The sequence below is a fragment of the Lepisma saccharinum genome, chromosome 15, assembly GCF_977018435.1.
Source record: "Lepisma saccharinum chromosome 15, izLepSacc3.1, whole genome shotgun sequence".
Lineage (NCBI taxonomy): Eukaryota > Metazoa > Arthropoda > Insecta > Zygentoma > Lepismatidae > Lepisma > Lepisma saccharinum.
Window position 1 is genome coordinate 20,562,837 of NC_139243.1, and position 17,545 is coordinate 20,580,381.

The following is a 17,545-nucleotide window of genomic DNA, read 5'->3' on the forward strand; positions in this document are numbered from 1 at the left end:
AGAGGCAACTTTTCCGCTCTACCCCAAAAGCATCATAAAAAATTTGCTTTTTTCGATACCCCCTAATGCAAATACTTTGGGAAATACATAGAATTCGAGATTTTCCCTTCCCGATCCCATCTCTACCATTTGACATTTCCTTTCCGCACCCCCTGGATTTATTTCCGTACGAAGTAAGAAAAACGTTTTATAGATTATCACATTATCACCATCACTTTCCGTTTCAGGAAGGCAGACAAGAAGCGAAAGTTATGTTTTTTGACTTAAAAGGTTTTGTAATGTATTTTTTTGTGTAAATGCGTGGAAAATGTTTTATCGATTAGTAAAGCATATGTTATTTTAGTTTTTCGATTTCAAGATGAAGACAGCTCCAACTTTTATTTTTTAACATATTATCATGTGGGTATCCAAGGACTCTGTAATCTAATTGGTAAGTTCTGTCATCCTGAAGGGCATTTCGTAAGCTGTTTGTAGTGTAATATATTATCGCTTCTTCCTGAAAGAAGTTGTGTTACGTCGTCTTGTTTACAAGGTGTGTTGATGAATATTTACAGGCAAATACTACTTGTTTAGTGCCTCTTTTAAGTTGGATTCGAAACGTTGTGCATCCAGCCAACATTTGCTTAGGAGTTGTTTTTTTTTCTGAAAAGATGGTATGTTTTTAATTTTTCAATTATTATTACATTCGGATATAGTTATATTTTGATTGATTGAATTAAATTTTTTGGGGTGCGTCGGCACTTTAGGCCATTTTGCATCCTTCAATTTATGCAGGGAAGATCCCCTTATCTAAAACCCTTACCTCAAAATTAAAAAAATAATAATAATAAAAAGCCCTTTTGAAAAGGTTAAAAATGCAGATTGTAAATGGGACTGCATAGGAGAAACACAACACATTAAAAAGGTAAGGATATCTTTTAAAAAACCTTAAAAACAGCGGAAGGGGCCTGCTCTTCTAAAAAAAACTGAAAACATGAAGAAAAGAATGTCATCGTCTCCAAACATAATGACAAAGTGTTTGGAAATTTTAAACTCTATCTGAGGTAATGAAATCTGTACATTTGGGAAGAATGTGCGGGACACTTAAACTCTATCTGAGGTACCAAAATGGGTACATTCGGGAAGAATGTGCAGGACACTTGAAACATTACATACAAGTAGGACACAACAGATATATTATATCTTGCAATCCCTTGGATACATGCAACAACATTATCTAAGATATATATTAATACTTTTCCACTTGTCCATAAGTGGTGATAAGCCCGAACCTGTGGCCGGGTGGTTAGCACATCGCGCTGCAATGCCAAGGGTCCCGGATTCGAATCCCGGTCGGGCTGGGTTGTTTGTGAATGTCCATTCATCAATTTCATCACTCATCCCCATCTTCGCAAATTAGCCAAGAGGCACAAAACGTGAAGTAAAATAAACTAATTCAATCAATCAATAAGTGGTGATAAGGATGAATTTGCAAATTCCCTCTCTTTTATAGTACTTTTATTTTCAGGGATATAGCCCTTTTTATGAATAGTTCCTTTATTGGGATTCAGTGGTGCAGGAACGGGCTGTAGGGGAGACTGGGAAGCTTTGAGACACTTTTTGGAAAATGCTATTTTACAACTTGACTTTAAAGGCATAAAAAAAAATATTTCATGTGATAATTTATTGGATATACTGATACAAAATGTTGCGCTGTAGTGCCATTAGTATTTGAGCATAATTTGTGTAATTGGAGGCTTGCATAATGTCTCAAACCTTCCTTATTTAGGGAGCAATATGAGAGTGCTTTAGGTGGAATGAGACAATCATTTCATCGGCAACTGTTTCATAGATCGGAGACACATTAAAATTGGATATTTTGTGTTTCACATGGTTCGTACTTACCAATTGTGTATTGCGGAACATAGTTCAAGGTGCCATTATGCTTTTTACACGAAAAACCCACAATTTTTCACATAGTAATTTCTTTGACTCCTTTTTTTCTTCCATAACAGAATATGGCGGGCAAATCTTGACTACTGTAGTGGTTCCATTCACGGAGAGCCCCACGAACCATTTTCGATAAGGTTAGGTTACGTTTGGTTACGTTAGGCAAACATAGTAAAAAAAAGGGGGGGGGGTTTGAAACACTGACAGGGGCTTACTTCATAAAACGTACGCAGCATCCGGTTGTCATAGGGCAAGCAAATGAAAGCAATGGCAATTGTGCGTCGGTCGGTGAGAGATTTCTCTTGAAAAATACATGATTTCCCCGTTAAATATATTCCACGATGAAAGGTGGTAGATCAGCATTTGCTGAACCTTGCCCAAGAATAAAGACCATTGAATTGAATTGAAAGAAAATACCTTGATGAACGTTGTAAACCTTGGAGAAACTCATTTCCGTAAGTAGTTTATTGTGTAAAATTGAAGAAATGTGTCTCCGATGTACGAGACTGTTACCGTAAAGAGTACAAATATGAGGATATGGTATCATCCAGATATTTATTAATGACTGACACCTAGAAATCACTGTGAAAATATAGAACACACATAGGAACATGTCGGTTACACAATTGCCATTACGGGGCCTCCCCATGGCGCAGTGGTAGCGTCATTGCCTTGTAATCAAGGGGTCCCGGGTTCGATACCCGGTGGAGGCACAAGTGGTTCGGATCCCACTTTAAACTGTAGGTCCAGTCCCGATTAGCCTTACTGTGCATAAAGTGGACTTAAAACATCAAACCAAACAATTGCCATTACAAGTGTAATAATAAATGTTTAAAAGATAAAGAAACCAAATTTGACAATTTTAATAAAACAAAAGGACCCTTCTATTAATTGATTTCAGCTATCAGCTCTCAAAAACGGGACAATGATCAGTATTTTCACAATTAACCCTGGAAGTTAGAATGATAAAATTTCTTCAAAGAAATTAATCAGAACTAAATAATTAAAGAGCTGACAATTATAATATTAATGGAATCATACATGAGCTGATCTCAGCGAACATGATAATCACCAAAGTCTACAGCAAAAATATGCTGTAAAAGGGATCGTTCACACTCTCAAACCTCCTCAATGGCAGTGTCTCAAAGAAAACTTTTCTAAGGACATGAAATGAGTGTAAAATGGTTGATTATGATAAAGTTTGGTTTTTGGAAATTAATCATCTGATTCTCGCGGGGGGGGGGGGGGGGTACACAGTGCTAAAGTAATGGATTGGATTATGAGATAGAAATATGCTTCAGAAGAATAGCACTGAGCTTCACTTTCGAATAGAATTTTCAGAAACTATACACTTCCACTATAAAATATTAGTTATATTTTCTTGAAACTATATGGTAAAGTTTGAAAATGAATTTTTTGTTCAGGAAATACATTTTACATCAAAATAAGTGAGTTTGTACTGAGCTAATTTTTAACAGAAAATCATTTGACAAAATTTGTTATCAAGTTGTCTAACATTCAAAAGTGAACAACTAAATATACCTCTGCCTAATTCTGACAATTTAGGGATATGGCTATTTGATGTTCTGCTACACAATTACAATGAAAAGTTGGAGAAATAAGTGACTACTTTTGCATTTTAATGGAATGTCAGAAAGTTGTAGGCTTCGCCAATTTTCTGCACCTACCAATAACGGACAAAATCAAATGCGAGTGACACATCACAGACACCAAGGACGGTAGAGAGACCATGAAATTTTGTTAAAATTAAATTAACATTAAAACGTAACATTTTTCTTGTTGGTGCGTCATTTCGGCACTACATTCGTTCAAAAAAGTCCGTTTTACTGCCTGAATGCTGGCAACCCAACCCAACATTGATCGCAAATGTGACGTCATTTCCTGCAGCGAAACAGTGCACAGCAGTGTTGCAATGAAGAATCCTGATACATACATTGTGGTGCTGATAACGGTTGTTAAAACACGTAAAACCAGTAACAACAGTAACAACCTAATCAATAAGCAGTAATCAATCAGCAACCATTTTTGTCCCTTGCCGTATAATGTGAAAATACATTACATTACGTGTTACTTACCTTTGGAATTTTGAGTTCTTTCATTTCTATTTTGTCAACTGTTCAGTGTGTCACAGACAATGAGTATCAGAAGGACTAAGCGTATAGACTAAACTGTAGATGCTAACTTGGCAACGAGATTTGCAAATATTTGACATAGGCTGAGACAAAATTTGATATTACCACTTCATTTTGAATATATTGTATTTCAAACATTTTTCATATCGTTGGTTCACTTTCTGTTCGGTTACAGAATGTATTTCCTCACTTTGTTTTATGGTACATGATGTGGCTGATTGTAGGTACGTCATTTTTTGCAAAATATGTGTGTTCCTGGCGAGCATCACTTCACGACAGGATATGACGTCTGAAATACGATCAAATGTTGTGTTGGGTTGCCAGCATTCAGGCGGCAAAACGGGCTTCTTTGAATGATTGTAGTGCTGATACGACATATCGAGAAAAATGTTACTAAGAAAAGTTGTTTCTTTTGATGCCCTGTATACGTTTCTGTGGTCCATGGGTGCCATTACAATTACACCCTATATACATAAGCGTATGTGTGTGTGGAACTTGAATTTTGTAGCCACCAAATGAAAAATGTTACTGCACCCCTGTTGTGATTTGTAAATTCCGATGGGCATGGGGTAAATTAACTTGAATTAGACATTCAACAATATATATACGTCGGTTGGAAATGTAATAGTGGCAACTGTTAATTTACAAATGATACGAAAGAGATACCTCTGTGAAATTTTTACAGCCCTTTGATGTAGTTACCAGCACTGTGTACAACCCGTTGCAGGCGATGTGGAAGTCATAGTATTTCTGTAGCAGTTCTGTTTATGTTTTAAATGGAGCAGTCTATTGCCTAAAGAATATCTGGAACAGTTCGGAAGCTTCATCTTAGGGATCAAATCAAAATCACAGGGGCTGGTAGAGCATCTGCCAGTCCCATCGATCTAACAAATCAGCCACAGGTTGCGCTACATGCACCCTAGCTTTGTCCTGCAAAATGATGGAAGGATTCAGCAGAAAGTGTCCCTTCTTCTTTAGCAACGCAGGTTGCAGGTTATGTTCCATAAATGAACAGTAATACCACAGACAAGTTAATAAGTTGTTGTAATACTATGCATTGACTGTCTGTCCTGGAGGTACGTCGAGAATCTTCAGAACTTTCACATTAGTGGGGTTCTGACTACACAACTTTAAACCACCAACTTCAATGATACTCTATTCCCAGTGATCGGAACGCTACATTTTAAAAGTAGCTTCGCTACAGCTACAGCAGGGCCTCCCCCATGGCACAGTGATAGCGTCATTGCCTTGTAATCAAGGGGTCCCAGGTTTGATACCCGGTGGAGGCACAAGTGGTTCGGATCCCACTTTAAACTGTAGGTCCAGTCCCGATTAGCGTTACTGTGCATAAAGTGGACTTAAAACACCAACTCAAACCAAAACAGCTACAGCAACTCTTCCAAAATGTAGCTTCGCTACAGCTACAGCTACATTTACCAAAAAGTAGCTCGCTGCGCTACTCGTGTTCACTACTCGCTACTTTTGCGCTACTTCTGCATAAAAAAAACTTAAAAACAACGATGTGGATATTAAAAAAATCCCCTACTACTGGTAAATAGATTGTTATTTATTATCATGATTCCCGTCATTCGATAATTTTGATAGCAGTGTTACTTCAGTTACTTATTTTTACTATACTTTTTGAGAATAACATACCTATGCAAATGGCATTTCAATTCAAATTTGATATATGAATATTGCAATTAGGGTGTTACCCAAATTAATGATTACAACTATACACAAATGAAATTTGGTAGGATTGCGTATTTATTTTCACATCAACATATTTTTCTTTAGAAAAAATATTTCATTTTTTAATAGACTGATATGAAGGCAGCAATTTGAATGAAAAGTACCTGGGGCCCTTCGTTTACAAAAGGGCTCCAGGTTCGATACCCAGCGGAGGCACATAGTGGCTCGGATCCAGTCTTGATCAGCTTATCTATGCATAAAATGGACTCAAAACAAAAACTAGGAAAGACGCCAAGTTAGGAGGATCGGATCCTCCTCCATTCTCCACACTGCTCATCATTCTCCTTCGTTCTCGCAATTAGCCGAAAGTGTCAGAAAGCGACTATAGATAAGAGAATAATTAAATAAACCATTCATCCTCATTGTCATGATTGAGAAAAGTTGAAGAATATATGAGGAGGTAAACAGAAGAGGACAAATGGGTGGTGGACTATATCAAAGCGTTCGAAGATTAATATGGAACAGGAATGTACCTATGAAATACAAGAAGGTAATATATAACACATAGTATGTGCTAATAATTACGTGACATAGAGAGACAAAAAAAAAAAAAGATGCAGGCAGTGGAGATCAAATTTTTTAAGAAGTCTATGGGAGAAGACTAGAAGGGATAGAATAAGGAATGAGGATATCAGACAGTGAGTGTGGTGAAGCTTCAGGACAGGATAGATCGGGCACAGATGAGAAGGTTCAGGCACATGAAGAGGATGGATGCAGAAAGACTACCAGTAAGAGATTATAATGCACAAGGAGTGGGAATAAGGCCAAGGGGGAGGCCAAGATGTTGGTGGAAAGAGCAGATAGTGGAGAGTGTTAGGAGAAGAGGACAAGATTGGAACACCGTGGAAAGAGATGAGTGGTGGAAGACCAGGAAATAATGGAGAGGCTTGACTTCTATGCCAACCCAGTCAGAGACAGGAAACTGCGAAGGATAATGATGATGATGTCATGATTAGCAAAAGTTACAGAAAAGTGATGCAAAAGTAGGAAAAATACATAAATTTGAAGTATATTAACTAAAGAAAATTGTCGTTTCTGCAGGAAAGTCAATAACTCGTACATACGTTTTACAATATGATACAATATATTGAGGAAACTGTCGTGTAAACCCGAGTGTTCTAAACATATTGTAATTTTAAAATTTGTGAACAAAGATTATCGCAAAAATAATTGTAATTCCAGAAACTCAATCATTCTTGTAACAATACTGACAATGATCAATGCTCATAACGTACTGAGCCATTTATTGCTGGCACTATTCCTTTGTCAGTGCAGTGGAAAATCCATCGCTCGTTTTTGCACTGCAAGTTGTGTTTTACACAGCAATTAATGATATTTTGGTGTCTCTTACACGATGGATATCCACAGGATTTGTTCCGGGAGTGATGCAAGCGAGGCACTTTTTCCAGCGGTGCAGCAAACGAGGCATGTTTCTCCCCAAAATAGCGATGCAGCTCAAAAAAACGTAGCTCTTACCTGGAATATATTCATATATGTCAGTTAGTTATCTCCATATCTGAATTATTCAGATACTAATTAAATAACATGCAGATATCTATAATCTACAATCTAGATAATCTGTATTTTCATGTAATAGACTTTGTCTTTATGAACCTCCTGCAAAATTAAGGGTTATTGTCGATTTTTTATAACACTGTTGCCACATACAAAATTTACCTCAAAATGCTGAGAAAAATGTAGCTGTAGCGAAATTTTTGCTACAACTATAGGAATTTTGTAGCTTTGCTACCGCTACAACTACAATTTTCAAAATGTAGCGTCGCTACAGCTACCGCTACAAATTTTGTAGCTAGCTACTGTAGCAGCGCTACTTCTGACCACTGTCTATTCCTCTCATCACTGCGTATGCGCCTAGTGTTGGAAGGAAGAGTCCATTTACTGGGAGGTAGCTTAGGTATCAAACTAACATGTGCTATAAGTGAGAAGCACTAATTCCATTTCATGGTGTATATACATCAGTGTTGCCACTATTAAATTTCTAACCCATGTATATATTTAAATTATAGACCTCCCGTTATATGTTCACTGGTTTTGTTTTTTTAAGTCTACCATAGTATTTTAATTTATAAGTCATGACATACGCCTGCTCATGATTCATAAGTTTTAAATTATTTTTCATTTCTTGTGCAGCAAATACCGATGTTATGGCTCAATCTCCCACCAGAACCCTTCTGTTTTCTTCTGTGTTGCAAAATGTTGAGATTGTAGGTTAAAAATCATGGGAAGCATCTATTTATACATAGTTTCATGATTGATGGCTTTATTTTACTTAGTTTTTTGTGCCACTTGTGGATAATTTGCGAAGATGGAGATGCATGATGATATAATGAAATTGATGAAGGAACACTCACAAACATTCATGCCCGGGCCAGGATTCCTACCCGGGACCCTTGGCATCATAGCATGATGTGCTAACCACTCTGCCACGGATGTCTGCTCATGAAGCTGTCAGAATTATTCAATCTTAAATCACACCTTGTTTATTTTTTCCTGGGGGGGGGGGGATACAATTTTGGAAAATGTGTGCATTTTACATGTGTCAATGTTGTACAATTTATTTTCTTAAGCTTAGAACACATGAAACGTTGAATTTTCATGTTATTTTTCGTTTTTAAGCACAAAATATGTTGTAATTTACAAGAAAGGCACAATTTGCTTTTTTGTTACTTCAAATGCATGTGTTTAGACCATGTCATTGCACATACTTATTCACATTTTTGCAGAAATTAACCGATTATCATTTTTCGACCTTATCACATTTGAGAAAAAAAATCAAGGTTTCTACACATAGCTTATAAAATTGACGGTTTAACACACAATACAAAATTGTGAAAACTTTTTAGAAGTAACTGTTGCATTTGTGTTTTAGTTTTCTGTAATGATGGCCCTTGTTACGGGAGCAGACTCGGAGAAGTCATGTGCTGAGGAGAGGCAGCAGCTACTAACATGTCTTCTGGATGCAGTGAAGCAATGCCAGATACGCTTTGGAGGCAGAGCTGAGCTTGCCACTGAGTCGGACACAAGAATTGCTGTGCTCTGCTCACAGTTGGAAGCTGTCCTGCAGCATGGCTTACGATCTCGCCCTCTGAGCAAAAATGGATCGGCACTAAGGTAATTCTTAACGTGTACTGATATTTAAGGACCCTTGACTGACTGCACACCCTCAGGAGCTACATTGAACTTTTTAATCTATAAATTTGTATGTTTTATGCAACATAAAATTTGCTACAAAGCAAGAGGAAAAGTAACGTATGTGATCCCATACGTTAAGCCTCGGCTGGACCTTTGGCATGCAAATGGGCAAATTTTTTCAAATTTTCCTCTCCATTCGAAAAACTTTTTGGATATTTCAAAATATGAAACATTACGTTAGCTTAGAATTCCTTCTAGAGCATTGACGTGAATTTTCATGTAGTTTTCTTTCACTGTTGTCTAGATATTATCAATAGTTTAATAGACTTATGTAATCACAAAACTATTGATAATATCTAGACAACAGTGAAAGAAAACTACACGAAAATTCACGTCAATGCTCTAGAAGGAATTCTAAGCTGACGTAATGTTTCATATTTTGAAATATCCAAGAAGTTTTTCGAATGGAGAGGAAAATTTGAAAAAAATTTGCCCATTTGCATGCCAAAGGTCCAGCGGAGCCTTAAGGAAGAAATCTCATATGTCTGCTTAATCTAATATATATTTTTTTTTTTTTTGTAAGAGGGGCATTCCAGTGTTACATATGTGGCATTCACACATTAAAATGTAAGGTTCTAGACATGTGATTAGATTAAAATATTCTTAGTGATCTGATTTCATAGAATTATGAAGTACTGTGTGGTATGATGCATACAAAGTATTAACAAAGTTGTGTTATGTGTGTGACACTTTAAAATGTAAAATTGGACTTCATTCAACTCTGAAGCATATGGGCTACAGATGTTAATAATTTTTGTTAGTCAATGCAAATTATATGCATTCACAAGCATTTAAACTTTAATGCAATGAAAACAATAATACCCAGAAAGGTTCATTGTGTTATTTCCATACATATCTATGAACTTAAGACAGAAGTCTCAAAGTGATATTTTGAATTTATATTGATATATATGTTTTTTTGTTAATCATTTCACGCTACTACCACAATGGCTTTGGTAATGACCAATCTGTGCAAAATTTCTTGGTAACTAAGGTGTACAGAATAAAAATGTTCATACTTTGGTAGTATTAATAAATACACAGAATTTCATTAAAATTTGAATCGGTGGGTGTCATACCCTGGGTGATTTGATGTGGTATCAGTCACCTATTAAACATTATGCATCAGTTGAATTTAAGTACAATGTGAAACAAAAGTTCTCTTGTATTGGGATTTTGACAGCTAATTGCTTATTCAGACAGGTGACAGAGATTGTATCCAGCAGTCTACACCTGAGCAGAAATTCACAAGGTCCTCCAGGTGAGTTTTCTATTAACTCTTTTGTCTTGCTGCCTAAATATACACCTTTTTTACCCCTTTGTTTCCAAAACTGGTAGCAAGACACTAATTTTAAAGATGAGGGAATTGCATTTTGTTTCGACTCTTTTAAATAATAAATTTCATGATTTACAGGTTAATATGATAACTGGTCGGTTTCAATTCCAGTTGATGAACCCAAATTGTAGTGAAGCAATTATAAGGTGAACCTCTCTGATGGCATACTAGCAATTACCGTATTGGCCTGAATATAAGTCACACCCTAAAATTTGAAGGACCGAATAGAAAACAAAAGATGATACCCAAATATAAACCTAGGGAAGAAAAGAAAATACCGGTAACCGTTTACCGGCACATTCAGAGAAATATAATTATGTAGGTACATATTTTATTTTATCATAAATACAGTACATACAAAATACAGGATCATTATTGAAAAATTAAAGTTACAATTGTGTTATACCTGCTTCAAATGTAGCTTTCTGTTAACTACCGGCCATATTCCCAGGCTTTATGATTCTTTCTTCTCCACATGATCGTTTATATTGGCGACAAACCTGTAGATCCACTTCAGTAGAAATGAATACCTGTATAAGCTTAGAGAAGAACAAACAGAATCTTAATAAAATCAAAGAGTACGTTATCAAGAATGCAGACGGTTTTTACAATGCCCAGTTAGAAATAACAATGCCATTGTTCCAGTTACAAACTACAATGCTATTATTGCAGGGCACACTTGAAAAAAAAACACATTTTAAAACCCAGTGGGTTTTATCATTAACTTTGCTATTTCAATGATTTCTGAAATGAAGGAATGTCATAGAGGTGTATACTAATGAAGATTGCATTTTAAATTCTTAGAATGGGATCACGACTGTCATTATAACTCGAGATTAATTTTGCTATCTAAAATGTGCAACACTTGTAATATTGATATGAAGTAGAACGAAATATGTACACCAATACAAACATTTAAAATTTATTAAGAAATTACATAGGCCTATATTAAGCTGTAGATGTAAGCTGTAAGTAAAGCTGTAAATAAAAGTCACTGAACTCAGATCTGAAGTCAGTTTCTCTGTAACTACCATCATTGAGGCGCTAGCGTGAATTGTTAAATGAAGAAAGCTACGCAAATGAAAATATGTTGCTTTCAGTCCCCATATGAAATATATTCTAATAAATAAAAGTCACTGAACTACTATCGGTGAATACTATATATACTATCGCTATTTTATTATGCTTGTGACTGAAGACAATAGTACACACCTGCAATTGATCTCTTGATGCTTCTGACAAAAGTCGTAATGTATCTTATATATCCATTATTGATACATCATCTGCTAATATCAATTCAAACATACAAACTTGCTATCCACAGATTTAAGCAGAGCCTCCCCGATGGCGCAGTGTTAGCGTTGTTGCCTTGTAATCAAGGGGTCCCAGGTTCGATACCCGGTGGAGGCACATGGTGGTTCGGATCCCACTTTAAACTGTAGGTCCAGTCCCAATTAGCCTTTCTGTGCATAAAGTGGACTTAAAAACACCAACTCAATCAATCAATCAATTAACAGAGGTAAGCAGAAAATCATAAAAGAATAAAGGATAAAAAATAAACATTACGATGATTTAGCAGTTTGTTGTGGTGTGCTAGTTGGTGTACCGGGCGGAGAAGTGCAGTGGGTAGGTTGAGCGGCAATTACAAATGTGAATTATATTACATGTATTCACATTTTATGTATAAAAGCTTGACAAAACCCATTAAACCCGAAAAAAAAAATGATTAAACCTCCAAAGAAAAGATTAAACCCACTTGCCAGGTGGGTTGGGTTCTCTCAAACCCTGTATTGTTGGATAACATTATGGGATCTACAATGCGGCCAGTTTCTACAGTGCTATTGTTGCATTATTGTTATTTCAAATGAGAAATCAGCATATGATTTAACAAAATGTCGTAATTTTTTTAAGATCGCGAATATAAGACTCATCCTAATTTTTGATAATTGAAATTTGGATAAAATGTGCAGCTTATATTCGGGCCAATACGGTATATCACCTTGTAATCAAGAAATCCTGGGTTTGATCCCTGGTGGATACACATTGTACAGTACTTCGGATGCAACTTTAAACTGTAGGCCCAGTCCCAATTAGCCTATATGAGCATAAAGTGAATCTAAACAAGTGTACAGGTGGATCCTAATTGTTCAGGTTTAGAAAGGCAGAAAAAATGTAATGAATTCCTCCATGGTGAAACAGCACTCTTGCCTCTCAGGCGAGTGGTCATGGATTTGATTCATAGTGGAAACTCAAAAAATTGCCACAACAATTGAAGAGCTACTTGGAAAGAAGCAAGGTTCTCCAGTCCAGAGAGCAGTGTTGGCTGGTCTCAACACTTGACATTCAGCATGAATGAAAAATGGAAGATCCAAGTATGCCTTGCTGAATCAAATTATCAGGAAAGAGAAAGCATGGGCAGAACGTTTGATTAAAAAGGCTCAGAAGATAGTTATATTGAGCCATTGAGCAGTGATCACAGATCAATCTGCCAATAGTTATATTGAGCCATTGAGCAGTGATCACAGATCAATCTGCCAATGAAAATGAACCTAAATTGCTTGTACTTTCTCTTCAGTATAGCATGATGGAACTACAAGGTGGAGTGCAATACAAAATATATAACTTATATTGTGCTATGTAATAAATACAATAAATTTAAACTCTAAGTGATGTAGACAGGAAATGTTTATGAAATATTATTATTGTTATGTGAAATTTTTTATTTCCACGTTGCACAATTTAATGGTTATTTCCAATTAATTTTGAAGTCAGACTGTCTTCATTCACTAAGGGTACGGTGTCTGGAGTGGGCATGGTACCGCATCACTGCTTTGTTTGTTCCCAGGCAGCAATAGTTGAATTTTCTCCTGTTTGGCAGCACTGGCGTGTGTGTTCTGGCTTGCGTTGTCTGCTGTGCTTTCTGTTGTTACGTGTGTGCTGCCGGGTGTTTTTTGGGAAGCTGAGTTGTCTGCTGGGTCGTGCTGCTCAGTGTGTTGCAGTTTCTGTTCCTGGCATGGCTGGAGGGGGTCGAGCATGTGCACTGCATCTTTTCTTGTTCTGGTCTGGGATCTTTTGGAGGATGGGATGCCAAGTCTGGTGTGCCTGTCCATTGTCCAGGTTCAGCGCTGGTTTCTGCTGGACGATAGCATTGTTTTCTTTGACTGTGTTTTCTATGACAGAGCTGGTTGGGTGAAGTATGGACGTGGAGGAATTGGTGGGTGTGTGGAGTGGAGATGTTGAGAAAGGCGTGATTTTGGTGTGTCTTTATTGGCCTCTTTTACGTGTTCATCAATCCATTCTTGAACAGTTTGGATTGTTCTGTCAATGTGTTGTGGCATTGGCATGTGGCCTTATAGACACCAGGGATGCAAGTTTGGGTATGTAGTAGTATCTCTTGAAGTTGGGTAATGCTCTTCTGATTTGGGATACAGGTTTATATGCCAGTCGGATGTTGAAGGGTTTAAGGGCCTTGGATAATTTGCCTGAAGTGGTGGGGTGGTATGGAAAAGTGATCCATTTGGATTTGGGATTTTGGTTCGGTTTATCTCTGTCTCGTGGGTGTCTGAACTGGGCTTCTGTTTTTGCACACCACATGGGCTGACGTTCGGTTTAACCGTTGTTTAGTCCTATTTCAGTTACACATTCTATTTCATAATGGAGCTTGTCTTCTGTGTAGCTATGTGTGAAGGCTCTTCTGTAGATGTTCATCCATACTCCAGCTTTTTTGGGGCGGGGTTGGATTTTGTATGGATGTACCGTGTGCCCAAACCTGGTTCCTGCACCCGGACGTGATGAATTTGTCTTGGTGTCGTCGGATGCTTAGGTCGAGAAAATTGAGCCGGCCATTTTCTTCCCTTTCAACGGTGAATTTTATGTTAGGATGTATGTTGTTGAGGGCAGTTAGGAGATGGTTTAAGTCTTCTCCTGTTTTTAAATGACTAAGGTGTCATCGGCATATCTTTTGTATCTTCTATGCACAATGACAAACTAAACAGCCTTGAAGCAAAACAAATGTCACCTCCTTCGTCAAAGCCAACAACTGTAAGCTAGCCAGCATAGACGTAGTTGATATGTACTCCTCCATTCCAATCAGCCTTGCACTTGACTCTACCAGAATATGGCTCCACAGCAATTGCACACCCCCATTTGTAACAGATGAAATCTGCAACCTCCTACAAGCCTGCCTCACCCACAACTATTTCCAGTTCGAAGACAGTTTCTTCCACCAGACAGGAGGCCTAGCGATGGGCAACCCCCTTTCTCAGCTACAGATGCCGTACCCTTAGTGAATGAAGACAGTGTGTCTTCGAAATTAATCGGAAATAACCATTAAATTGTGCAACGCGGAAATACAAAATTTGACGTGAGAAATTCTTAAACCACGTTTACCGCATCCATCATGAATATATTATTATTGTGATGAAAGTTTAAAAAGAAATGAGAAATTACAAAAAAAAAAATCATATGAAAACACTGCTTATGTGTGTATAAACAGTGTGACTCTGGAACATGTGAAGGGCTAATGAACATGAAAGTAGCTAGGCAGTGTATTTTTCCCTACACATGTTTCAGAGTGACCTGGAAAAATCCCAGAATTTTTGAAAATACATACAGGAGATGTCAGAAAATCAAAGTTTTTTCATACTGTACTGGATTTGAGAATGAAAATAAACTTTGTTCTGTTCGATGAGCCTATTGGTAGGAGATTTTGTGTAAAAATGTTTTATAATTTATTTTTAGTTGTATTTTCACCAATATTCAATAATTTTTATTCCCTTGAATTAAAACCTAGTTAGTTAACAACATTTTGGAGCAGCATAGAATGGATTTGAAATTCCATGAAAATTGACTTGAAACATCACTTTTATTTAAAGTATTAATAGGAACCCTCAGTACTTTTAAGGGAACATGTTATAGTATGGTCTGCAAATTTATTTGGATACGTGTAATGCATCAGGGACTTTCTTTGGCAAAATTAGTGGAAACCTAGATCATATTGATTCACAGACATGTTGGCATGGCAGGGTGTAAGGGGTGCTCCTTCCACATAGTGCACCCAATAGTCAACCTCACTTCCACATAGTACACCCAATAGTCAACCTCACTTCCACGTAGTACACCCTGGACTGCAGACTAACGAGGCTCTGGCGACTGGCCCCATGGCCAGTATATTTTTGTTTGTGTTGTCCTGTGTTTTGTCCTTATTTGTGCTGAGTGCTCCTTTACAGCCTCAGCTTTTAACGAAAGTCAGAAGGTTTTCATATTTTATGAATTTAGTTCTGCAACGTTAGAGTTGTTATGTGTAACGATAAGGGGCTGGACCCCGTATAATGTGACGGGTGCAAAATAGCCTTAGTGCTGACACACCCAAAATTTTAAAATCAAAAAATCAAAATCAAATGTTGGCTTGGCTATTCTTATTTGCTCTGCCTGTTATAATTTTAATATTAAGTTGACTTGTTTGTAATCATAGCTTTTTTCTTATAGTATTTTGGCATTATGTCCGTGAACATCTTACGCGACATGAATATGAGAGATACCTTCTACTGAAGAATGTGTGGACGGATGTTGGCCGAGGAAGAGCATGGCTTCGCTCTGCTCTAAATGAACGCTCCTTGGAGCGATATTTCCATTGTCTTGTGGGTAACCCAGCCCACATTTCTATTTTCTATGAGGATTGGGCATTCTTCATGGATGAGGAAAGGAGTAGTATGCTTCCCACCATGGCAGCTGGTGAGTGCCTTTCTTCAAAATATGTGAATTGTATGCTTTGTTGATAGCCTAGTGGTTAATGCTTGTGTCTTTGGTTTGATTCTTGTCTTTAGATCTAATTTACTTCAATTGATGAATTAATGTTAGTTTCAGATATTTTGGGATGGGGTAATCACTTCCTCCACTGGGCCCATAATATATCAATGTATATTTCAACAGTGGTTTCCCATGTAGCCAAACGGGTAGCGTTCTTGCCTTTTGTGGGAGCAGTTCTGAGCTTGAGTGCCACACTGTGGCCGTGCAGTCTAAGGCATTATGCTTTGGGCTCCAGCTACAGGACGCATGCTGGTGCGAGTCTCCTTGGGGTAGCATAACAACTTTTCTGCTGGGATTACGGCCTGTGTATGGGACCGGTGACCACCCACCATCGCAAGAAAATTGGGGAGGTACGAATGACTATCATAACCCGGTCATGGAAACATACGATGACGACTGGGGGTCCGTCATGCTGACTACACGTCAACCTGTAACTGGTTGGGTGATCTTCCACTCGGCAGGTGGGAGTGAGGCCAGCAGTTGGTAGGTAGGCCCTGGCCCTCATGGGCTGTTGCACCACGGATTCTTGTTATTTGTAGTTTAAGATTTAATTCCCAGTGTGATACATGTTTTTGTTACTTCGGATTTTGGATAATTTGAACTTCCTTCTTGTCCTCTTTGAGTTCAAATTAAAAAGAGTCCACTGAATTTTGTAAATATTTTGAACGAAAACATTGGTAAATTGGTGCATATAATTGCAGTGAAATACTTAAATATTAATATTAATCACTATTTTGAACAACTTTTAATTGTTTCCAATTTTCAAACGTTGGTATCATTAGCTGTGGGGATTGGGAGGTGTATAAACAGTGGTATTGTTCCAAGTGGTGTCAGCTGAGCCCTATAATACAGTATATTTATGAATGTGATTTGTCTTCTGAACTTTGAGTGGGAAGTTTAGATATTTTTCTCATGTATAGATGACTGCCTAGTGTTCAGATATGCACTAATAATATTTGCCTTGTTTCTTTCAGGTCTTGGGTCTATTCTCTTTGCCATCAGCATTGATAATCCAGAATTGAACCAAAGCCAAGGACACAGTGAAAACAGCGAGCCTTTGATAACCAGCCATCATGGTTTGACACGTTCCGAACCAGTCATTCCAGCAGCTGTCCCTGGTAAGATTATGTGTAGCCCAGAGGTTGACATGTGCATTCACTGGTGTTGGGCGATATATTGTCCAGACGATATATCTCAATATTGAAAAAATATTGTGCAGGCGATATCATGTAGATTCTAGATGATGTATTGTCATGATATTTTGGCAACATATGTCCCATGTACTTACGTGAAATTTAAAAGATTTCGTAATTCCGCGTTGCACAATTTAATGGTTCAATCCTATTAATTTCGA

The 17,545-nt window shown here is 37.5% G+C and overlaps 1 protein-coding gene across 1 annotated transcript in view; it reads left to right on the forward strand.

The window, feature by feature from the left end:
- Positions 1 to 212: 212 nt before the first annotated feature.
- The window catches only part of LOC145999637 (sorting nexin-29-like), a 76,521-nt gene continuing 59,188 nt past the window's right edge, over positions 213 to 17,545 (forward strand). Inside the window, exons 1-5 of the mRNA XM_083136734.1 lie at positions 213 to 430; positions 8,725 to 8,966; positions 10,247 to 10,308; positions 15,871 to 16,116; positions 17,166 to 17,309. Of these exons, the coding sequence (XP_082992860.1) occupies positions 8,734 to 8,966; positions 10,247 to 10,308; positions 15,871 to 16,116; positions 17,166 to 17,309 (685 nt within the window). The 5' untranslated portion in view covers positions 213 to 430; positions 8,725 to 8,733. The remainder of the gene's footprint in view (positions 431 to 8,724; positions 8,967 to 10,246; positions 10,309 to 15,870; positions 16,117 to 17,165; positions 17,310 to 17,545) is intronic.